At 45.1% G+C, this 24,990-nt stretch overlaps 2 protein-coding genes across 4 annotated transcripts in view; one reads left to right on the forward strand and one right to left on the reverse strand.

Moving 5' to 3' along the window:
• LOC134934796 (transcription factor HES-7.1-like) overlaps nt 1–24,990 on the reverse strand; it is a 230,968-nt gene that overhangs the window by 18,579 nt on the left and 187,399 nt on the right. The gene's annotated exons all lie outside the window — the stretch shown is intronic.
• LOC134934795 (transcription factor HES-7.1-like) lies at nt 14,708–18,456 on the forward strand. Its single transcript, XM_063930151.1, has 4 exons — nt 14,708–14,743; nt 15,232–15,327; nt 17,118–17,196; nt 17,897–18,456. Exons 1-4 carry the CDS (start codon nt 14,708–14,710, stop codon nt 18,373–18,375), a joined length of 690 nt encoding a protein of 229 aa, XP_063786221.1. The 3' UTR covers nt 18,376–18,456.

Below are 24,990 nucleotides of genomic sequence, written 5' to 3' on the forward strand. Positions count from 1 at the left end.
CCACTGCCTGCGGCCCCTCCTCAACCTCTAGGGATCAGGTTCCAGACTGTGCACTAATTATACATATGTTATATTATACTGCACAGGACTATGGTGTATTTTCTACACTGCACCTATGATTTACACAGGGTTTAGTATGAAATACCTACAATCAAAATCCCGACGGCCAAAATACAGGCAACAATTGACCGACGGTCAAAATACCGACAAGGTCAAAATACCAGCATTTAAAAAATGTCGACAGGTCAAAAAGTCGACACAGGTTTTTCATTGTTTTTGTTGTGTGTGTCGACATAGGTCGTCATGGACACCGTATAAGTGTACCGTGTCCCCTCACATGGCTCACTGCGCTCGGCCCACAATTATATTCCCCCTCCAGGTCCACTGGAATGGTAAAGTATGAACAAGTTGGTTTCAATTAAAAAATCATGAAAAACTCATGTCGGGATTTTGACCGTCGGTCATTGGTTGTCGGCATTTCTGATTGTAGGTAAATTGACCGCATCCCCTATGGCTGGCTAAGAGCAGGTGAAATACAGACGTGAATTTATATCCCTTTTACACCACCTAAAATATCCCAGGACTTTGCACGGGAGCGCGCAAAATCCCGGGACTGCAGGGGGTGTAAAAGGGTCCTTCTCCTAAACCCCGGGTCCATTTTCCCAGGAATCCAACCCGGCTTGTACGCAGGGTTAGACACGGGTAAGACACGGGTAGGAGGCGGTGTAAATGGGTAATCCAGTCCCATTTATAGCATGGCAACCCTCCCGTACTGCAGTGTCTGGCGGGCGGTCGGGAGGCTGGGGGTCATGGCGCACGCTGTCTATGCAGACAGCAGCGCCATGTCTGGTGCCTGGAAGCGCCGGAGACTGGGGGCAGCACAGCAGCTTCCAGATTACTGGGCTTGCCCATGGCGACACGCTTCGGAGCACCGGTCTGCAGGATTTCCCGGCGCTTGGAGATGACATCATCTCTAAGCGCCGGCCCACAAAACACTGCACCCGGGTGTAGTGTAAACGGTGCCAATCCGGGAATATCCCGACCCTGCACTGCAGTATAAATGAGGGGAGTCCCGGGTCTGACCCGGCTTGGAACCGAGTTCAAGTCCTGGATCAGACCCGGGATTTTGGTGTAAAAGTGGTATTAGCTAGCCACAGACCCTGTGTAAATCATAGGTGTCCAGGATTAAAGGGACATAGGGGATAATTCAGAGTTGATCGCAGCAGCAAATTTGTTAGCAGTTGGGTAAAACCATGGCCCTCATTCCGAGTTGTTCGTTCGCAAGCTGCTTTTAGCAGCATTGCACACGCTAAGCCGCCGCCTACTGGGAGTGAATCTTAACTTATCAATATTGCGAACGAAATATTAGCAAAATTGCGAATAGACACTTCTTAGCAGTTTCTGAGTAGCTCCAGACTTACTCGGCATCTGCGATCAGTTCAGTCAGTTTAGTTCCTGGTTTGACGTCACAAACACACCCAGCGTTCGCCCAGACACTCCCCCTGTTTCTCCCGCCACTCCCGCGTTTTTCCCAGAAACGGTAGCGTTTTTTCACACACTCCCATAAAACGGCCAGTTTCCGCCCAGAAACACCCAATTCCTGTCAATCACATTACGATCACCAGAACGAAGAAAAAACCTCGTAATGCCGTGAGTAAAATACCAAACTTCTTAGCAAATTTACTTGGCGCAGTCGCAGTGCGAACATTGCGCATGCGCAGTTTGCGGAAAATCGGCCCATGTGCACTGCAGGTGCATGTAACATGTAACATATGCAGAGAGAGTTAGATTTGGGTGGGTTATTTTGTTTCTATGCAGGGTAAATACTGGCTGCAAACGCATAGTCGCCGCCCACGGGGGAGTGTATTTTTGCTTTGCAGGAGTGTGAACGCCTGTGCAGCAGAGCGGTTGCAAACACATTTTGTGCAGAACAAGACCAGCCCTGTAGTTACTTATTCTGTGCGATGATTGCTGCTACGAAGGACACGGTAATGACGTCAGATACCCGCCCAGCAAACGCCCGGCCACGCCTGCGTTTTTCCAAACACTCCCAGAAACGGTCAGTTGACACCCATAAACTACCACTTCCTGTCAATCTCCTTGCGTCCGCCAGTGCGACTGAAAGCGTCGCTAGGACCTGTGCAAAATCACGATGGTCTTTGTACCCGTACGCCGCACGTGTGCATTGCGGTGCATACGCATGCGCAGATTTGCCTTTTTTTTTTAATGATCGCTATGCAGCGAACAGCGGCAGCTAGTGATCAACTCGAAATGAGGGCCATGGTTTTGCCCAACTGCTAACAAAATTTGCTGCTGCGATCAACTCTGAATTAGCCCCATAATGCAATGGCCTAATACGTGGCCTCTCTCTTTATACTGCCAAGTGCTGCTTTTATACATTGACGTGCGGCCAGTAGACACTCCTGTGTTTGTGTGGACGGGGAGTAGGGACTGCTAAGTGAGGCACGGTTTGATGTGCCCTGGAGTGTGAGGACAGACACAAGAACACACTTGGCAAACAGAGGTGACAAATACGGGCGGGCAGACAGACTGCTGCTCTCTCCCTCGCCCCGCCCTGTGTGCTGACATATCCTGACTGAGGTAACAATATCCCAGTGCACACGCTGCTGCCGCCGCTGACAAAGTATCTCACAGCCAAGTAGTACTGTAGTAAATGTCTGCTCCTCTCCCTTCCAAATCCACATACCAGGACTGAATTATACAGTACAGGTTGAGTATCCCTTATCCAAAATGCTTGGGACCAGAGGTATTTTGGATATGGGATTTTTCCGTATTTTGGAATAATTGCATACCATAATGAGATATCATGGTGATGGGACCCAAGTCTAAGCACAGAATGCATTTATGTTACATATACACCTTATACACACAGCCTGAAGGTCATTTTAGCCAATATTTTTAATAACTGTGTATTAAACAAAGTTTGTGTACAAAGGGGGTCATTCCGAGTTGTTCGCTCGGTAAAAATCTTCGCATCGCAGCGATTTTCCGCTTAATGCGCATGCGCAATGTCCGCACTGCGACTGCGCCAAGTAAATTTGCTATGCACTTAGGAATTTTACTCATGGCTTTTTCATCGTTCTGGCGATCGTAATGTGATTGACAGGAAATGGGTGTTACTGGGCGGAAACAGGCCGTTTTATGGGCGTGTGGGAAAAAACGCTACCGTTTCTGGAAAAAACGCAGGAGTGGCCGGAGAAACGGGGGAGTGTCTGGGCGAACGCTGGGTGTGTTTGTGACGTCAAACCAGGAACGACAAGCACTGAACTGATCGCAGATGCCGAGTAAGTCTGGAGCTACTCAGAAACTGCTACGAGGTGTGTAATCGCAATATTGCGAATACATCGTTCGCAATTTTAAATGCTAAGATTCACTCCCAGTAGGCGGCGGCTTAGCATGAGCAAATCTGCTAAAATCCACTTGCGAGCGAACAACTCGGAATGACCCCCAATGAGTCATCAAAAAACAAAGGTTTCACTATCTCACTCTCACTCAAAAAAGTCCGTATTTCGGAATATTCCGTATTTCGGAATATTTGGATATGGGATACTCAACCTGTATTAACAAAATAATAATAATAATAATAATAATAATCCAGTCATGGGGTAAATTTACTAAGATAGGAGTTCTGTTTAAGATGGGATGTTGCCCATAGCAACCAATCAGATTCTACTTCTCATTTATCTAGCACCTTCTAGAAGATAATACCTGAACTCTGATTGGTTGCCATAGGCAACATCCCATCTTACATAGAACTCCCATCTTAGTAAATTTACCCCATGGTCGGTTGCAGATGGTAATTCTGGAAGGTGAACACAGTATCAGTGGGGCCTACGAGCAGCAGCCGCCCCCCCCCCCCCCCCCCCCTCCTTGATGTGCAGACCCCTCCATACCTGTTGCCAGTGGCCATAGCCCCATCTATTCCGATACATTCCTGGAAAGGAATACAGTTGTTGGGTCGAAAGTCAATAGTCATTAGGTCGACCACTATTAGTGAAGTGTGTCGACAGGGTTGCTAGGTTACATGGTCATTAGATTGACATGTGGTAGGTCGACACGAACAAAGGTCAACATGAGTTTTTCACATTTTTTTTCTTCATTTTTTTGAACTTTTTCATACTTTACGATCCATGTGGACTACAATTGGGAAGGGTAACCTGTACAAAGCACAGCGAGGCACCTTGCGCGAAGTATGGCGAGCAAATCGAACCGTGCGAGGGGGCACGGTGCACTAATTGGGGTTCCCGGTCACTCTACAAAGAAAATGACACCAAAAAAAGGAAATAAATAAATAAAAAATACCTCATGTCAACCTTTTTTATGTCGACCTATCACATGTCAACCTAAAGAACACGTCGACATAGCAACCCTGTTGACCTACTGCATGCCGACCAATAGTGGTCCACCTAGTGACTGTCGACCTGAGTGTGGTCGACACAACAACCTGTACCCCCTGGAGAAATGCTCAGTAGATACAGAGCCTGTGTCTTTGATCTTTCCTGTGGTGGCGCCAGCTTTCCGAATACATAGCCGGCCCCAAAGCCCACTATGCCTCCATTGACTTGACAGGTTATTTCACTGAGGGGGTTATTCAGGGTTGTTAGCAAACCAAAAAAGCAAGCAACTGGGTAAAACCATGTGCACTGCAGGTGGGGCAGATGTAACATATGCAGAGAGAGTTAGATTTGGGTGGGTTATATAGTTTCTGTGCAGGGTAAATCCTGGCTGCTTAATTTCTACACTGCAATTTAGATTTCTGTTTAAAGACACCCCACCCAAATCTAACTCTCTCTGCACATGTTACATCCGCTCCACCTGCACTGCACATGGTTTTGCCAATTAGTGTGCTTTTTTTGTTTGCGAACAAGCCTGAATAAAGCCCTGAATTGTGGTAAGTGTTTAAAATGTTTCTCCAATTACCAGTAGCGGATCTTGCCACGGGCAAGCAGGACTTTTGCCCAGGGCGCCGCCTTCCGGAGGGCGCCGGCGACATCCGGAGGGTGCCGCACCATGGCAAGATCCGCCACTGTGCCCCCCGCAGTGCCCCGCTGTGTCCCCCGCTTTGAAGGGAACCAGACCCGTAGCGTCTAGTTTCCCTTCATGGAGAGGACCTTTGTTGTGCGGTGCGTGATGACGTCATAGCGCACCGCACCGCACAGCAAAGGTCCTCTCCATGAAGGGAAACTAGACGCTACGGTCTAGTTTCCCTTCGTGGAGAGGACCTTTGCTGTGCGGTGCGAGATGACGTCATCGCGCACCGCACAGCATAGTGGCACAGGTACTAGGGGTCATAATTGACCTCTAGTGTCTATGCTATTCTATGGGAGAGACATATAACGTCTCCCCCATAGATCGAGGAGAGGAGAGGAGAAGAGTGGCGCCGGCGGAGAGGAGGTCTGCAGCGGTCTGGATCAGGAACGGGGATAGTAAGCATACTTTTTTTTTTTTTTTTTTCTTTCTTTCAGCGGCGCTACAGGGGGCACAAATGGGGGCGTAACTGACCATGCCCCCATTTGAAGCCACGCCCCTATACTTTGCCCGAGGCGCTACAAGGGCAAGAACCGGCCCTGCCAATTACCTTCCCAAATTAACCACCCCTTTCAGAGAGGTAAGTGCCTCTGCGTAAAACTTAGATACTGGGTGTAACTTAGGGCCTGTTTCAGACCTGTTCACAAAAGCAAAATCTTTCTCTAGTGGGCAACACCATGTGCATTGCAGGGGTGGCAGATGTAACATGTGCAGAGTCAGAGAGAGTTAGATTTGGGAGGGTTATATTGTTTCTGTGCAGGGTAAATACTGGCTGCTTTATTTCTACACTGCGATTTAGATTTCAGTTTGAACACACCACACCCAAATCTAACTCTCTCTGCACATGTTACATCCGCCCCACCTGCACTGCACATGGTTTTGCCCAACTGCTAACAAATTTGCTGCTACGATCAGGTCTGAATTACCCCCGTAATTACAATTTTTGCAAATAATTTAGATTTTATTTTGCATGGAACGGGTCAGCAGCACTCGTCCCCATCAGGCTATACTCTCCTCAAAGGAGAAAGGTAAGTACATATTATACAATCTTCAGCAGTAAGCATAAAAATATTAATTAAATTATTTAGTTACAAGTCATTAACAGTGTATAACAGCTTACAACACAACATGCGTAACATTACACTATACAGCAACAACATCAAGTATTTCCCCAAAAACCTAACTATGGGGGGTATTCAGAGGCGGATGCAATGTTAAAAAAAATAGCAAACGTCCGTGGATTGGCCGTTTGCGTATGCGCTGCGGCGGCATTGCGCATGTGCGGACTTTCACTATGTGATTGCACCCCCGAAAGGATTCGATCGCATGGTGATTGACAGGTGGCGGGTGATCGAGGGTGTAATTGCGGTGTTTGGGGGGAGTGGCGCGGGAAACGCAGGAAACATGGTGGTGCGCCAGCATATGTAGCCCCTGCTTCTTATACAGGTGTCTACCTGTATGTTGAGGTACCTGCAATGCAATCACAATTGAATTGCAATCGCGCTGGGTGGTCCCCAGCAAGCTATTTTATCGGTAGCAGTTTTTGCTATTTTAGCAAAAAAACTTCTAAGGACTCTGAATAACCCCCAATGTTACAAATTACTACGATTAACCACTTAACTGACGAATATTTTTTCAAAAAACACTCAGAAATTGATTTTTTTTAATGATTTAATTAGGGTAAGAACATTTATTTAAAGTATGTCCAATACAATTTTCTTTAAAAAAAATATGAACAAAAAAATAAAATAAAAAATCCACATTGGTAGAAACATCGATGGTTAGAATATCCCAAACACCGATGATCGGAACATCACGACCATCGCGTTTTCAGCTCCCTGACATCAGAATTTCTCTGCAGCCCCCAGAGCGGAGATGAGGGCTGCTCTTTTTTTTACATTTTCCCAGTGGCTGCTAATGTCTGAGGGTGCTGCCGGGCTGACCAATCAGCAGTGATCGGCAGCACAGCAGGCTCAGGGGAGAAGGGAGCCAGGAAGCAAAGGGGCCGGGGGAAGCTTCTATTCCTGCAGCCGCACAGTGGGCTTTCTGGGGAACCCTGCCGGAACTACACCCAGGGAAGTGTAGCCCATAGACTACAACAGGCTGCCGCAATCAGAATATTGCGGTAGCTGCAGGGACAAATATTGGACATGCTTGGCATTCCCAATATTGGTAATTCTGGCAGCATCACATCTCCCACAGAAACCTATGGGGGATGCCGCTGCTGGGTCACTATTGCTCATCGATGTAATCTTAAGCAGGGTACACACTGGCCGATCTATCGGTAGATCTACTGAACGGCCGATATATCGCTGGTCCGTCGGCCAGTGTGTAGCAACGACGATATATCTACATACCTCCCAACTTTTGTAAAGTGGAAGGAGGGACATCTGCACGCGTCCACCCCTGTGTGGTCTATGGAAAAGGGGCGTGGTTTTGCAGAAGGGCCCGCGATCGCGAGCCACGCCCCTCGTTTTCGTCATTGAGGGGGCATGCCCAGCGCTCTGTGAGCTGCCGGCATGCCACCTCTGCCTCTGTCACTCGTGAATAGACGCTGGGCGCATGGGGTATGGGTCGTTGGGTTGACCCAACTTAGGTCGACACCCATTAGGTCGACCACTGAAGGTCAACATTGCCATTAGGTTGACATGGGCATTACCCCAATTAGTGCGCCGTGTCCCCTCGCTCTCGCCATGCTTCAGGCAAGGCGCCTCGCTCTGCTACCGCTGCGCTCGGCACAGGTTACCGTTCCAACCGTAGTCCATGTGGATCGTTAAGTATGAAAAAATCCAAAAAATTTATAAAATGTGAAAAAGTCATGTCGACCTTTTGACCTGTCTACCTAGTACATGTTGACCTAACGGCCATGTCACCCTAATGGCAATGTCGACCCTCAGTGGTCGACCTAATGAGTGTCGGCCTAACGACCGTATCCCGTGCGCGTGTGCACAGCATCTATTCACCGCTGCAGCGAGTACAGGAGCCTCCCAGCTGCCCCCCTACCCCCCCCCCCCCCCCCACCCCCCTACTGCGGGACACTGCGGCCCGCGGGTGGGACAGTCCCAAAAAAAAACGGGACTGTCCCGCAAAAACCGGGACAGTTGGGAGGTATGTATCTGTGAAACCCGTCTTTCGCAGACATATCGCGTCGGCCATGCAGCACACACAATCTACAGATATATTGGTGCATCTATGTGTGTGTGCGGGTGGTCAGCCGACAACTCGTACACATGCTGCAGCAGCCGGCGGTGATTGACGACTGAGTCTGACCTGGGCAGGCGCATGTAAATGCCCGCCCAGTTCGTGATGTCAGTCCCGACGCATCGGGCAGTGTGTATGCTCAACACACAGCCCGGTCCGGCTATAGATATATCTGCAGATCAATTGATCTGCAGAATAATCAGATATATCTACTCTTGTGCACCCAGCATCAGACTGTTCCAAGGAAAGTTCTGACTTGAACAGCTGCGTCCGTAGCCAATTGTTTAAAGCCAGAGAAAAAATTCCAGGCGATTGTGTCTGGGCAATGGCCCAATATACAGCTGGGCTCTTTGCTGAGTATCCTACTAATGGGCTTTGCTGCTGGATTAATCTCCTGCAGAGCTCCTCAGTGTAGCTGACTGCTATAGCTGCTTGCTGAGCGGAAATACTTGTCTCCTGTTGTGCAGGACTGACTCACTGACAGGCTCCCGGGCACCGCACCCTTGGAAGACAGGCACCTCAGCACAGTCTCTGATGCAAGCTGTATGGCTGAGATTCTCTTTTCCCTGTAGGCCTGTCAGTGTCTCAGAACTGGGTGGACTCAGGGTACCACCGCCGGGCATGGCTCCCGATGACAGCCCCTCCTGTTACACCACCGGACCAGCCTGCTGTCACTGCTGCTCATCTTGGGTTACTTCCCGTGTCCGTTACTGTGGCGCCTTCTCCTCCCAGTAGTTTGTAAATGCTGAGCAGTAGAAACTGCAGACATGTAACATGTAATATTCATTTGTATGTGGATTTACTTGGGGGGGGGGCGCTGGTGTCTGATCCGGTGGGCGGCGGGCGGGAGTGCACCCCCATATAGAGAGAGTTTGGAGTCGGACTGACTGCTGCAGCAACTGCTGGGAACTGGGGACAGAAGCTGCTGCAGTCTCTCCCTTCCCAAAGTGCAACAGGGAATGGGGGAAAGCAGTGGGACCTGGGACCCTGCCGGGCCCCTCCAATAGGCACGGACCTGGGTAAAGAGTACCCGCTACCGCCCCCCCACTCCCTTTGGAGACACTGGCCATGCCATCAATATGAAAACACCATCGTTATAGACCAAAACAACTGATTGCTCGATGGCCACCCCTACTTAAGGTTCAACAAATCACTATTCATTTTTACATTTAACCTTTATTAAATGACTAAAATCGGATAAGTATAGGATTCTTATTATTAAGCAAAATATTCCAAAAATCAAGACAGTAATAAAACTGAATTAAGGGTGAAAAGTGATTAGAAACTGTATCAGAATTTTCTATGCCTTCAGTTTAATATTTATTAGCTTTTGGGGGTCATTCCGAGTTGATCGCTTGCTGAAAATGTTCGCTGCGATTAAGTGAAAAACCGGCACTTCTGCGCATGCGTATGAGACGCAATGCACACGCGCGACGTACTTTCACAACGGCCGATGTATTTTTACACAGGGTCTAGTGAAGCTTTTCAGTCGCACTGCTGGCCGCAGAGTGATTGAAATGAAGGGGGCGTTTCTGGGTGTCAACTGACCGTATTCAGGGAGTGCTCGAAAAAACGCAGGCATGCCAGGAAAAACGCAGGCGTGGCTGGGCTAACGCAGGGCGTGTTTGTGACGTCAAATCCGGAACTAAACAGTCTGAAGTCATCGCAAGCGCTGAGTAGGTCTGAAGCTACTCAGAAACTGCACAATATTTTTTTGTATCCGTTCTGCGATGCATTCTGTTAAGCTAAGATACACTCCCAGAGGGCGGCGGCTTAGCGTTTGCATGGCTGCTAAAAACTGCTATCGAGCGATCAACTCGGAATGACCCCCTTTATTGTACACCAATATTTGTGAGAATTTTAACCTATTCCCCACTTTTGGCTGCAGAGATGTAACCAAGCTACAGTTGTGTGCTGTCACTGAGGTAATGTTTAGGGAGGGTGTGTCATGTGACCGCGGGCTTGGACATAAGTCTGTACTCAGTAGTGCCGGATCGCCGACTGGCCGTCCCTAGGCCCACACGCACAGCAGGGTAAATATATGAAGCAGTGATAAAAGTGGAGAAGTGAGCCAGTTGCCCATGGCAACCAATCAGCTGCTCTGTATAATTTTGTAGTATGCAAATGATAAATGTTACTTCAGTGCTGATTGGTTGCCATGGGTAACTTCTCCAATGGCTCATTCCACTCTTGTCATTTACCCCATAGTCATCCCCAGGGCAGAGGGCACTCTATGTATTATTCGGGTGGCACTAATGTGCACTTGTCACTCATTTTACAGTGGATTTTTGGACAATTTTAAAACTGACCATTAGTAAATCTGCGGATCCTGGGACAGATACCAAGATGGACGCATACTGCTGGGGCCAGTGAAGCTGCGTCGGAAGACACAGACACTGGTGTCGGCAAGACTACAAAAAGGGCCCGCCACATCCACGTCCCTAAATGGCTGCAGCATGTCAATTAGGCCCCCTATTCTTGCCTATGGCAAAACTTAGATTTTTGGTTTGATGTTGGCTGTTGGGTGACGGGTCATTTTGCTGTCGGTGTTGACTTTAGTAAATGGTTGTTCCTATTGGCGCCCATGGGCGCTCTCAGGGGCGTCTTAAAGGAGGAGGGGGCCCGTGTGCAGACTCTGGGTGGGCCCCCTCCTCTCCACGGCGCCGTAGGCTCCGCCATTGTGGCGGAGCCTACTGCACATGTGCAGGTCTCCGGAAACATGGCGCCCGCCGTGTTCCAGAGACAAAATTAAAACAGCGCGGCCATTTTGAAGGGGATTTTTTTGCGCGACGGATGCGGCTGCAACGCCCGACGCTGGACTCTGGAGAAGTGAGTACTAAAATATGGGTGCACCCATGACAGAAACGCCAATGGGAGCTCTGCTTATTTCGTATTTCCATGTGCAGCAAAGGCTGATGGGTCGGTAACAATCATCATGTGGTCACCTAGAGGAGGGCCACCCTTAGCCCAACAAATAGGTCACCGTCATTAGGTCACTTTACACCTTCGCCCGGAGTGTAAGTGATTTTATGTATCACACCAGAAGCCACAAGCGTGAGTGTGGGAACGCCGGCTGCACAGTTGTCCTGTACTCAGTGAGTCTGACCTCCTGGCAGGGGTGAGGATGAGAGCAACCTCTGCAGGGCACAGCAGAATGTGGGAGTCCCACGTTACTTATGCTGCTTCAATGCAGCTGTCCTTAAATTCCAGAGGTACTTCTCCTCAGCTAACAACTATCAGCCATATTGTCTTCAGAGCTACAATATCATGGCGGCTACTATCTATCAGCCTAATAGGCCATATCTTACTTTTTATTTTATTTTTTACCGGAGAATTGTAAAAGCTTAACATGCTTAGCGTCATTAATGCAAGGCAGACAGCTGCGACCTTTGCGTCAGGCATCCGGAGTGGCAGATACGACCTCCTCATCTTGTCTGCTGAATTTTTGTTAAGGTCCCTGATTCAGAGCCGCAGCAAGTTTTTGCTACAATTGCAGCAGAAATCTCCGATATGGGGGCTGCAGTCCCCCGTACATATATTCAGGGGATACTTGATATTTGTGGGTAACCCCCCCCCCACACACACACACACACACACACACACACACACACACACACTCCCTGGTGCTCCCTGTGTCTCCACTGTTCTCTGCTAATATATAATGATGCCCTATCCTGCGCACTTAGGGGGTCATTCCGAGTTGATAGCGCGCTGCCGTTTTTCACAGCGCAGTGATCAGGGCACTACTGCGCATGAGTATGCACCGCAATGCGCAGGCGCGTCGTACGGGTACAAAGCGAATCATTGCTGGGCGATGGATTTAACGAAGAATCCATTCTCGCACAGCCGATCGCAAGGAGATTGACAGGAAGAGGGCGTTTGTGGGTAGCAACTGACCATTTTCTGGGAGTGTTTGGAAAAACGCAGGCATGTACGGGCGTCTGCAGGGCGGGTGTCTGATGTCAATTCCGGGACCAGAAAGACTGAAGTGATCGCAGCGGCTGAGTAAGTCCAGAGCTACTCAGAAACTGCACAAAATGTTTTTGCGGAGCTCGGCTGCAAAGGCGTGCGCATACTTGCAAAGCGAAAATACACTCCCCCGTGGGCGGCGACTATGCGTTTGCACGGCTGCAAAAAGTAGCTAGTGAGCGATCAACTCTGGATACTTATTATAATAAATATGCCCCATAGTTATGACCGTGCACCTCTCTCTCTCTCTCTCTCTCTCTCTCTCTCTCTCTCTCTCTCTCTTGCGTCGACCCTTTGACCCAAAGAGATGAAGTCTTAAATTATTGTGGGAACCTGACTGTGTGACCTCTGCAGGATAAATACCCAGTGATTCTCAGCTCAGTGTCAATGGGTTATAGGCTGTACTGGGGCAAAAGGCAAAGTGTGTCAGTCTGCACCTCCCAGCCCATTACCCGGGCACCCAGCACATGGAAAGGAGCCTGGGAAGGGTGAGGGGGGAGGGGGGTCTTGCAAGGCTGGTAGGGGGCAGAATACTGAGAATGTTACAGCTGATATAAGAGAATATTAAGGGTCAAAAGCTCCCAAAACCGCTACCCTCCAAACTATAGTATACACACATGATAAGGGGGCACTAGATGGATTTGTTGATTCACCTGTACCGTCTAACCAAAGTTTATATGTATAAGTATTCTATCTATATTATCATCATCTGAGTATCCGTAATCACTACCAATACAATATAGTCATAAGTAATATACAGTACAGAGTGGTGTGGCCACTAGTATATACAGTATATGCTCAGTATTAATATATAGAGTAGCGTGATCACTACTAGTGTATGCTCAGAATTATTATATAGAGCGGTGTGACCACTATCAGTATAATATAGAAACCAGTCAGTATTAATATATAGAGTAGCGTGATCACTACTAGTGTATGCTCAGAATTATTATATAGAGCGGTGTGACCACTATCAGTATAATATAGAAACCAGTCAGTATTAATATATAGAGTAGCGTGATCACTACTTGTGTAACTGTATACTCTGAATTATTATACAGAGCACTGTGATCACTATTATTATTATTATTCAGAGTAGTGTGATCACTATTATATTATACAGAGCACTGTGATCACTATTATTATTATTATTCAGAGTAGTGTGATCACTATTATATTATATAGAGCACTGTGATCACTATTATTATTCAGAGTAGTGTGATCACTATTATATTATATAGAGCACTGTGATCACTATTATTATTATTATTATTATTATTATTATTATTATTATTATTATTATTATTCAGAGTAGTGTGATCACTATTATTATATAGAGCACTGTGATCACTATTATTATTCAGAGTAGTGTGATCACTATTATATTATATAGAGCACTGGGATCACTATTATTATTATCATCATTCAGAGTAGTGTGATCACTATTATTATATAGAGCACTGTGATCACTATTATTATTCAGAGTAGTGTGATCACTATTATATTATATAGAGCACTGTGATCACTATTATTATTATTATTATTATTATTATTATTATTATTATTCAGAGTAGTGTGATCACTATTATTATATAGAGCACTGTGATCAATATTATTATTATTCAGAGTAGTATGATCACTATTATATTATATAGAGCACTGTGATCACTATTATTATTATTCAGAGTAGTGTGATCACTATTATTATATAGAGCACTGTGATCACTGTTATTATACAGAGTAGTGTGATCACTATTATTATACAGAGTAGTGCGATCTCTATTATTATATAGAGCACTGTGATCACTATTATTATTCAGAGTAGTGTGATCACTATTATTATTCAGAGTAGTGTGATCACTATTATTATACAAAGTAGTGTCATCACTGTCAGTATATACTGTAGATACCCAGTATTAATATATAGAGCAGCGTGATCACTACTAGTGCAACTGTATACTCAGAATTATTGTACAGAGTAGTGTGATCACTATCAGGTTATACTGGGTATCACTTACATATGCCGGGGTTGGATTGTTACATGCTGTACATTTAGTTTGTTGTTTGTGTGTGTGTTTAAATACAGTTATATAGTTACACGTCTCATAAACATCCTGGCCTTTTACTGTGTATCCCACTTACCAATTACCCCATTCACCATGCACCGACACACTTGGCTATTGATGGCGACTAATTGGTATGGTAATGTTAAATGTAGAGTGTGCTGGCTCCAGGGGCTACAAAGAGCTAAGGAGAAGTCCCATGTCCTGGATGGTGGGTGGTTGTTAGTGGGCAGGTAATGAGGGGGTGTGGGAGTGGGCTTAGTAGCACTGTCCTGGTGGCTGGGGGGTGGAGTATCTGGCAATGGGGCAGGTCTGATTGCTGCCTGGGGGCGGAGCGAGTCTGTAGGGAAAAAGTGAGTGTGACGCTCTAGTCCATTCATACTATACTCTAACCTGGGACTAAACAGGCTGCTGCTGCTGCTACAATGAGGAACACTTACCTCACCAGAGAAGATAAAAAGGTAACTTCTGACTTAGGAACCTGATAACAATTCCCCCACCCATATCCCATTTCCTTAGTCTACTTCTCTCTGTCTCATTCCTGTTATCGCCTAAAAAAAAAAAATGTTCCCCATTTTATTTTGCCATCCCTCAACTTGTCTCCAGCCACTGTCTTTCTCCCTCCTGGTTCCAGGAGTGCATGTTTACTTTATAATACATAGGGTGATATTTATCAACGCATGGAGACAGATAAAGCACTTACCAATCAGATTTTCGCTGTCATATTACATAAAGTGTTTTTAAAAAATGAGTAGCTGATTGGTTGGTACTTTATCTCTCTCTCCAAGCTTTAATAAATACCCCCCCCCATTCCCGTAGAAACTTAGATTTTGCCTAATTCTGTAACTGTATTCCTTTTCCATCTCTGAACTGATATTGCTTCCCCTTTATCATCTGTCCTGGTGTTATTCTTCTAATAACTCACCCTTCACGTACACCCTCTTACCAGCTCATGAAGCCAGTGATAGAGAAGAGGAGACGGGACAGGATAAACCAGAGCCTGGACCATCTGAGGACACTTCTTCTGGAGGCCACTCGTGATGAGGTTGGAATATTTAAGACACTTCATACATTGATATTTTGCCAATACTTGTCCACCTAATTGATTTCTTTGGTGGTAAATAATGAAGTGTGTGTGTGTGTGTGTGTGTGTGTGTGTGTGTGTGTGTGTGTGTGTGTGTGTGTGTGTGTGTGTGTGTGTGTGTGTGTGTGTGTGTGTGTCTTGGAATTTGGATTCTAAGGCTGATTGTTTTTAGTATGGGAGATGGTGGTGGTGGGTGTTATAGATAATTAATGTACAATGTTCTGTTGTATGGTGATTCCCACCATTGAAAGTGTAGATGAGCAGAGAGTGTTAATGCACTGGTATGTGAGACTTCAAAGCTCTATCCAAGAGGCCTCTACACAGGGGGTGAGACAATCAAATAACAAAAAGATCACAGCCAAGGTACTGTATGTCTCGTTTCCTGGTGAGATTAGCAAGTCCATGTATTGTAACTGGCCATGAATTCCTTAGTGGGAACTGCAATGTGGGAATCAGGGTTCTTCTAAACATATTGATAGATACTAATATGCCATGTGATAGATCCCTAATGGCGATAAAATGTTTTGAGGAATAAACCCTGTGTTTAAAGGCTATCATGTCAGGAGATGACTAATATGTTTCTGTGATGGTCCATTAAATGTCTTGGGTCAAGTTTTAAGGGATGGAATTATTGCAATGGAATTTTTACTGCACATTCTCCGATTTCCTTGTGATAGATTACTATATTCCTACTGAAGTTTGCACTTTTGCAGGAATGTGCTGCGATAGAGAGGTGTCTGGTTGATTAGCTTCTGACAGAAAAAGTACCACTAGTGTATATGTGTGTAGTAGGGCAGACAGATTACTGTTTTTCTTGAATACACCAAAAACGCTGTGACATTAAAAAATGATTATACTGTCAAATGCGTTTACGTCATGTTAAGATTTAATTGCTGTTCACGTTTTGTTAATATCATTCACAAACAACATGGTAAAAATTACGATTTGCTAATTTTCATCTGATTTTGTATAATGAAAAATAATAATCTATTTTATAATAAAAAGTATAATAATATATGGGGTAATGCCATAATGTAAAATAAAACAATATTATAATATATGGGGCGATGCCCTATTTTATAATAAAAATTATAATAATATATGGGGTAATGTCCTCCCCTACTAGGAATTATATGAATACTAGAAGTCATTGAGGGGCTGCATTATCTTATAAAAACTCTAGAATGTAAGGCGAGTGCTTTTATACAAGTTGCAGAAAACCAAGATGACTTCCAACAACTGTAATAATTTTCAGTAGGGGGAGCTCCATTACAAATAATACAAAAGTAAAAATTAAAATAAAAAAAATAAATTGTAGTTATATCAGAACTCAGTTTATACAGAAAAAAATGACAGTAGCTTATTCCTATATGAACATAATTTGTGAATAATAATAATTATTATTAATAATAATTATAAGAATAAGAAGAAGAATTATACTACTACTACTACTACTAATAATAATAAATACATTATTATTATTATTATTATTATTATTATTAATTATAATAATAAATATTATTTTAGAGTAGTAATTATGCTACCTTTTTGTAGTCTGATTTGTTAGTCTTATTGCCTAATATATTTAGCGTGTAAACATAACTTTTATTTGTTTTAGTTCATATGTTTATTAATGATTTTTTTATTATTCTGTTTTTTATGGAGATTTTATTTTTCTTATTTCATCTTATGTGTTTGTGGATAAGATTTTTTTTTTTACTAAAATGTCATGAATTATTTATTTTCTGCAGTCCTTAAAAAATCCTAAAACTGAAAAAGCTGATATACTGAAAAAGACCGTGCAGTTTTTGAAACTGTGTCATAATTCAGGTAAGAATTTTCCAACATTATTTACACACTTCTAAACAGATGCATAAGGCATCAGTGGGTGGATATGTAGAGACGTATGTATATATGAGAGCCCTTGCATTTTACAAATAAAGCAAAGACTTTACATTGCATTGTATTCAGTTTGTTTTTTTAGTTAGTCACCAATTTTTTTTTACATTAGTCATAAAACAGTGTGAGTGATGTTTCGACTTTATTGCCATTAAATATTCAATAAAATAGGAGGGCTAATCTACGTGGCAAGGTGGCTTTAAACTGTAAACCTTTTACGAGCAGGGCCCTCCATTCTTTTGTTCTCATCCTGCACTGTCTTTGATCCAGTGCACTCTCACACACAGTGACTCTAAATCCTTTCTGTTTGCCTTTCCCAGGCACGGGGTCACCAGGTGATACTGTTAATAACTGTCTCTCACTTTGTTGTATAATTATTATATGACTTTTGCCCCTGTACTGTTTGAAACCGTTTATGTTGTATTGTTTGTTAATTTAAATGTATTGTTGTTCTCCATGTATTGCACTATAAAATATATAATAATAATAATAAAATTAAGAACAATAATAATAATAATAATAATAATAATAAAATTAAGAACAATAATAATAATAATAATAATAATAAAATTAAGAACTCGATGTTAACTGAGCTAATATTCACAGACATTTACTTCTTTCTTCCATATAGGTCCAGAAGATGCCAAAACTACTAAGTTTGAGTTCAAAGGTGGGTTTCAAGAAGGAATGAGCCAAGCCACCAGCTTCTTAAGCTCCACAGTCAGTATTTGTGGAAAGAAGAGAGACTATGTTGTAGAAAAACTATGTCAACACATGGAGGAGAGGGGTCCCAATGAGTGGAAGAAAACCACATCAGATAACTCCTTCAGTGTTGACCAGAGACAACTCATAGAAAGCCCACCTCAAATCTCACGGCTCCCAGAAGACACCCTGAAAATATACCCTGAAACCCAACCCTGCCAACCATTTATCCATTATCCCTCACCCTCCAATTCATCTGAAACTCCCTCTTTTGGACAGGTCCCACAGTCTCCCGCACACAAGACACAACCCAACAGCTGTAGAAAGTCTGTCCAAAGAACTCTCTTCCCTCCTTCAGCCTCTATCTCCTCCCTTGGCCCGAGCCTTGTCTGGAGACCCTGGCCCTAGATTTTTATTTCAAAAACTTTTTACTTTTTTTTGTAAATAAGCATTGTAAATTTAAATTATTTTTTATCTTTGCTACCTATTCCAGTGCTTCCTATCTGTAACGTCTACTGTAAATTAAAAAATATAATTGACACCTTTGTCTATCAAGTTAATATTGAGGTATGTTGTCTGTAAAAAAGAAAAACTGTCTGCAAGATACATTTTATGTGTTTGGTTTTTCTAATAGGGAAGAAAACAAACAAATGCACTTCACGGGGCAAATTCAATTAGCTGTGAGCTTTACATGCGGCCAATTGATCTGCACTGAGCTATCCAATTGATCACCCATACCTTGTGCAGTAAGCCCGAGTGGGTGCACTTAAAGTAGAAATTTCTTTGCATCCACAGGAGCTGCGAGGAAAAATCTTTGTTAACTGTACCCTCTCTGGGGCTTAACGCAGTGTAAACCATAGATCAGATGTTCCAAATGTGGTCCTCAAGTGCTAAGCCATAGATATACCTAAAACCTGGACCGTTGGGGTTCCTTGAGGACCGCGTTTGAGAACCTCTGCCATAGACTATTGGCATGCTGCGGGTTAGAGAAATTGCATAATAACTGAATAGCTCTGTGCAGCTAATTGAGTCCGGCCCTATGTTTTGTTTAGTTGCTCTCTCCTCTTATAATATTGGGCCTAAGTCATGATTATCATGCTGTGGCATTTGGGGGGCGGAGCATGGGTGTCAAAATGGAGGCGTGTCGTCCCCAATTTGAAGGAGTGATGGGTCCAGGGTCTGCGTCGTCAGACGTAGACTAACTGGACATGTGACCGGATCCAACGGTCAGCCTGGGTAAGATTTGTAGTCGCTGACTAAAAAGTTTAGCGCAGATATCAACATATCAACAGGCCCAAGAAGAGGAGTCTTGGGGGCAAAGCAAAAATTTTTACCAAAATATTACTTTTTTCTAATTTTATTATGTTTTAATCAATATATTTGAATGAAAGTTACTCTAAATCTTTTTCACAGGTGTAAATAATGTATGCCAGGTATTATTTTACGGTCCTATTATTGGTCCGTGACAGCAAAGCACTTTAAACGGCAATTTATGACGCAAGTTAGAAGCTATTATTTCAGAGATATCAAAAACCTGGTGGTCAATCTTTGGCAGATCCTGGTGGACCAAGCTGCATGGGACTTGCTGTTTGGTAATGTGTAAGGTCTACTCATTGTCCTAATGACACTCTGATTGCTGCCCACACAGATTTTACATCCAGAGATCTATTAAAAACGCTGATCAATCCCGACTGGCAATTGTGTGGTCTTCTTGGTCACACGACTAATGCGACTTTGCATGGCTCCACAACTAATGCGATGATGATTGTGACCAAGTTTCCCGACTTGGTCGCCGATCGGGGAGTGACAGCAAAAGTTGGGTTCAAGAAGACTGAAGGATAGTGAGTAGCTTTCATCCTCTCGCGTGGTGGTTTGTTGTTTCGCTGGTGCAAGCTGGCATCTGACAGGCTTAAGGGGAGATGTGTCAAGCCTTGGAGAGAGATACAGTTGAAAAGTTGCCCAAATCAGATTCTTACTGTCATTTATCTAGCACAGTCTATGAAGTGACAGTTGGAAGCTGACGATCTCTACCGTAAGTGGATTGTACCTAGCATTTACCTACGTGTAATCTCTGTGCGTGGTCCTCATTAGTGTCTAAGATGACAGTTTCCCTTGACGCTTTCCTGCTGAACAATACACAGACAAAGGTACATCCACCTGAGCAACTGAGGATGAGTATTAGCCCAGACTGCTCGTGTGTTATGGAGAATGACGGGATCATTTTATATTATTACACCCCAATATCTTCACTCCACATGAGGCAAATGCTATAGTCATCGCAAATAGAATTTCGCAACTAGAGTTTAAGTGGCAGCAAACATAGAGTAGGTCCAATAATGCAGACTATTAACTAGAGATATATGTAGCATTTGATGATATGCTGGGAATTACCGATTCAATATGAAGTCCCAGCTGTCAGGAACCCGGCAGCCAGAATACCGGCGGCGAGCGCAGCTTATCCCCTCGCGGACTTGCTGCACTCAACAGGCTTTGGGGTTATATTCCCCCTCGGGTGGTAGCATGGCCCACCACCCAAGTGAGGATTCCGGTCGGTGGTCCGCATTCCGACAGCCGGTATCGGGATTCCGGCATCGGTATCCTGACCGCCGGTATCCTGGCAGCCGACAACATGAATGCTTCCCGAAATTACACCCAGTGTACAGAGCAAGTTACTGTAATTGGTAATGCAGTATAGACAGTAATACTAACATTGTACTATTAACATGTCCAGGGTTCATGCCGTGTTTAAGATGTCTCTATAAAATGTAATAGATGTATTATAGTCATGTCATGTTGGGGGTGTAGTGTCCTATGTATAGGGCGTAATAGATGTATTACGGTCATGTCCAGTGGTCAGGTCATGTTGGGGGTGTAGTGTATTACGGTCATGTCCAGTGGTCAGGTCATGTTGGGGGTGTAGTGTCCTATGTATAGGGCGTAATAGATGTATTATGGTCATGGCCAGTGGTCAGGTCATGTTGGGGGTGTAGTGTCCTATGTATAGGGCGTAATAGATGTATTATGGTCATGGCCAGTGGTCAGGTCATGTTGGGGGTGTAGTGTCCTGTGTCTGTATATGGTGTAATAGATGTATTATGGTCATGTCCAGCGGTCAGGTCATGTTGGGGGTGTAGTGTCCTATGTCTGTATAGGGTGTAATAGATGTATTATGGTCATGTCCAGCAGTCAGGGCATGTTGGGGGTGTAGTGTCCTATATCTGTATAGAGTGTAATAGATGTATTATGATCATGGCCAGTGGTCAGGCCATATTGGGGTGTAGTGTCCTATGTCTGTATACATAGCCAGATTAAGGGGGGGATGCAGGGCATACTGTACCCCGGGCCTTCCTTTGTCAGGGGGCCCCCTAGCCAGAGAACACTGACATCACTAGCTTTACCTCTTAAGCAGCAGCAGAACCAGCAGCCAGAATGCGAGCAGGACAGTATGCAGTGCAGGCAGAGACACAGGAATATCATGTTTCATGAGCTACCGACAGAGCTTTCTGCGGTCCAAACAATCACTTCTACGATGCCCCGAACACTGAAGGCCAACTCCAGGCACTGCAAGTCACCCAAGAAGAGGTGGAGGCACTGTTCAAAAGGCCAAACCAAGGAAAGCTCTGGGTCCTGATGGGAGTGTCACCATCTGCCCTGAGAGCATGTGCGGGAAAGCTCGCCCCCATATTCCCCAAGATCTTCAACAAATCGCTGGAGCTACAGAAAGTCTCTTTCTACCTCAAAAGGTCCACTATCGTCCCGGTCCCCAAGAAACCCTCTATCACGAACCTGAACAACTACAGGCCGATAGCACTGACGCTATGGTCATGAAATCGTTCGAGCGTCTGGTTTTGAATCACCTGAAAACTGTGACTGGCCCCCAACTGGACCCCCTACAGTTTGCCTATCGATTGAATCGGTGTGTCGGGGATGCAGTCAACCTGGGCCTGCACTACATTCTACAGCACCTAGACATTCCCGGTACCTACGCGAGAGTCCTGTTTGTCGATTTCAGCTCGGCCTTCAATACAATCGTCCCCAGCATCCTCCACCCCAAATTACTTTGCCTAGGGGTCCCAGAAGCTACCTGTTCCTGGATAGTAGACTTCCTGACAGATAGGACACAGGTGGTGGAAGCGGGGGAATTCACCTCTCAAGCGCGGTCCATTAGTACAGGGGCCCCTCAGTGCTGTGTCCTCTCACCCCTGCTCTTCTCCCTGTACACAAATGACTGCACCTCAGAGGCGCAATCCGTAAAGATCATCAAATTCGCCGATGACACCACCGTCATCGGCCTCATCAAGGACGGGGACGAATCGGCCTATGGACAGGAAGTGGACCGGTTGGCCCAGTGGTGCAGCCACAACAACCTTGAGCTCAACCCCCTCAAAACTGTCGAGATAATAGTGGACTTCCGGAAGAAGTCAGCTAGTGCACCTCCACTACCGATTGCTGACAATGTGGTATCGCTAGTGGACTCCTTCAAGTTCCTGGGGACCACAATCTCCCGGGACCTTAAATGGGGGTCCAACGCTGACGCCACTGTCGGGAAAGCGCAGCAGAGGTTGTTCTTCCTCAGACAACTAAGGAAGTTCAACATCCCACAAAAGCTTCTGCTCCTTTTCTACTCCGCGATTGTGGAGTCGGTACTGTGCTCCTTGATACTGGTATGGTACGGCTCCGCCAGCGTGAGGGACAGATGAAGGCTCCAAATGGTGATCAGAACCGCAGAGAAGATCATCAGAACCTTCCCTCAGTCCAGGACCTGTACCTGTCCAGAGCTAAAAGGTGGGCAACGAAGATAGTAAAGGACCAGCTACACCCCGGCCACAGCATGTTTACGGTATACCTATCTGTATGACTTTACTTGCCCCCCCACCTGCTTATCTGTTACCTACTTGGCTGTTGTATAGCAAACCGAAGACAAATTCCTAGTATACGCAAGTATACCTGGCCAATAAAGCTGATTCTGATAGGAGGGGGAGTTGAGAGCTGTAAGTGACAATGGGATCCCAGCTTCTCCTCCTCCCTGCCTGGGTGCCTGAGTCCTGTGTAAACTGTTATGCAACTAAACCCTTTGGGTCTAGAGATAGAGACACAGACAGAGTCCTCCTGAGTCCTGTCCCAGTGTGTAAATAGTACAGAGGCTGCTGCTATTCTTGCATGTGACAAGATAAATTATTTTATTTTTCTATGTGTATTTTAAGGTTAAGTTGTCTTTGTTCCACTACAAGAAACTTTATAAAATAGTTGTCTTTCAATTAGGTGGAGCTATATACAGTACCCAGTTAAAACTAATATACACCATTGGTTTAAATTTAATATACACAATCTTTACCTCCCACCATGACCCATTCCAGGAAGGACAAAATGCTCTCTACCTGGACTTCCTTCTTAATTTATGATTGCAATAACCTGTGTTGAAGTACCTTTCTTATCAATAAAATAGTTTAACACAGGTGACACAAATCATATATTAAGTGGGATGTCCAGGTAGAGAGGATTTTGTCCCTCCTGGAATGGGACATGTTGGCAGGTATGCACAATTTAATATCCCCCATCTTCCATTGGGGTCCCCCGTTTTAAGTGCCCTGGGCACCCCCATGGCTTAATCCAGCCCTGTCTGTATAGGGTGTAATAGATGTTTTATGGTCATGTCCAGTGGTCAGGTCATGTTGGGGGTGTAGTATCCTATGTCTGTATAGGGTGTAATAGATGTATTATGGTCATGGCCAGTGGTCAGGTCATGTTGGGGGTATAGTGTCCTATGTCTGTATAGGGTGTAATAGATGTATTATGGTCATGTCCAGTGGTCAGGTCATGTTGCGGGTGTAGTGTTCTATGTCTGTATGTATGTTCTGAGGGGGTCATTCCGAGTTGCTCGCTCGCTAGCTACTTTTTGCAGCGCTGCGATCAGATAGTCGCCGCCTATAGGGGAGTGTATTTTTGCTTGTGCAGCCAAGCGGTACAAAAAAGTTTTGTGCAGTTTCTGAGTAGGTTTGAACTTACTCAGCCGCTGCAATCACTTCAGCCTGTCCGGGACCGGAATTGACGTCAGACACCCGCCCTGCAAACACTTGGACACGCCTGCATTTTTCCAACCACGCCCAGAAAACGGTCAGTTGCCACCCACAAACGCCTTCTTCCTGTCAATCTCCTTGCGATCGGCTTTGCGAATAGATTCTTCGTTAAATCCATCGCTCAGCAACGATCCGCTTTGTACCCATACGACGCGCATGCGCATTGCGGTGCATAGGCATGCGCAGTTTTGACCTGATCGCACTGCAGTGAAAAAAACTAGCGTGCAATTAGGTCGGAATGACCCCCTATGTCTGTATAGGGTGTAATAGGTGTATTATGATTATGCACAGTGGTCAGGTCATGATGGGGTATAGTGTCCTATGTCTGTATAGAGTGTAATAGATGTATTATGGTCATGGCCAGCAGTCAGTTCATGTTGGAGGTGTAGTGTCCTATGTCTGTATAGGGTGTAATAGATGTATTATGGTCATGCCCAGTGGTCAGGTCATGTTGAGGTATAGTGTCCTATGTCTGTATAGGGTGTAATAGATGTATTATGGTCATGTCCAGTGGTCAGGTCACATTAGGGGTGTAGTGTCCCGTGTCTGTATAGGGTGTAATAGATGTATTATGGTCATGTCCAGTGGTCAGGTCATGTTGGGGGTGTAGTGTCCTGTGTCTGTATAGGGTGTAAGAGATGTATTATGGTCATGTCCAGTGGTCAGGTCATGTTGGGGTGTAGTGTCCTATGTCTGTATAGGGTGTAATAGATGTATTATGGGCATGTCCAGTGGTCAGGTCATGTTGGGGGTGTAGTATCCTATGTCTGTATAGGGTGTAATAGATGTATTATAGTCATGGCCAGTGGTCAGGTCATGTTGGGGTGTAGTGTCCTATGTCTGTATAGGGTGTAATAGATGTATTATGGGCATGTCCAGTGGTCAGGTCATGTTGGGGGTGTAGTGTATTACGGTCATGTCCAGTGGTCAGGTCATGTTGGGGGTG

The sequence above is a fragment of the Pseudophryne corroboree genome, chromosome 6, assembly GCF_028390025.1.
Source record: "Pseudophryne corroboree isolate aPseCor3 chromosome 6, aPseCor3.hap2, whole genome shotgun sequence".
In the NCBI taxonomy this organism is placed as follows: Eukaryota; Metazoa; Chordata; class Amphibia; order Anura; family Myobatrachidae; genus Pseudophryne; species Pseudophryne corroboree.

Coding starts and splice junctions, on each gene's coding strand:
- LOC134934795 (XM_063930151.1), top strand. CDS start 14,708: ATGAGGAACACTTACCTCACCAGAGAAGATAAAAAG. Junction 15,328..17,117: donor TGGAGGCCACTCGTGATGAG/GTTGGAATATTT, acceptor TATTTTCTGCAG/TCCTTAAAAAATCCTAAAAC. Junction 17,197..17,896: donor GAAACTGTGTCATAATTCAG/GTAAGAATTTTC, acceptor TCTTCCATATAG/GTCCAGAAGATGCCAAAACT.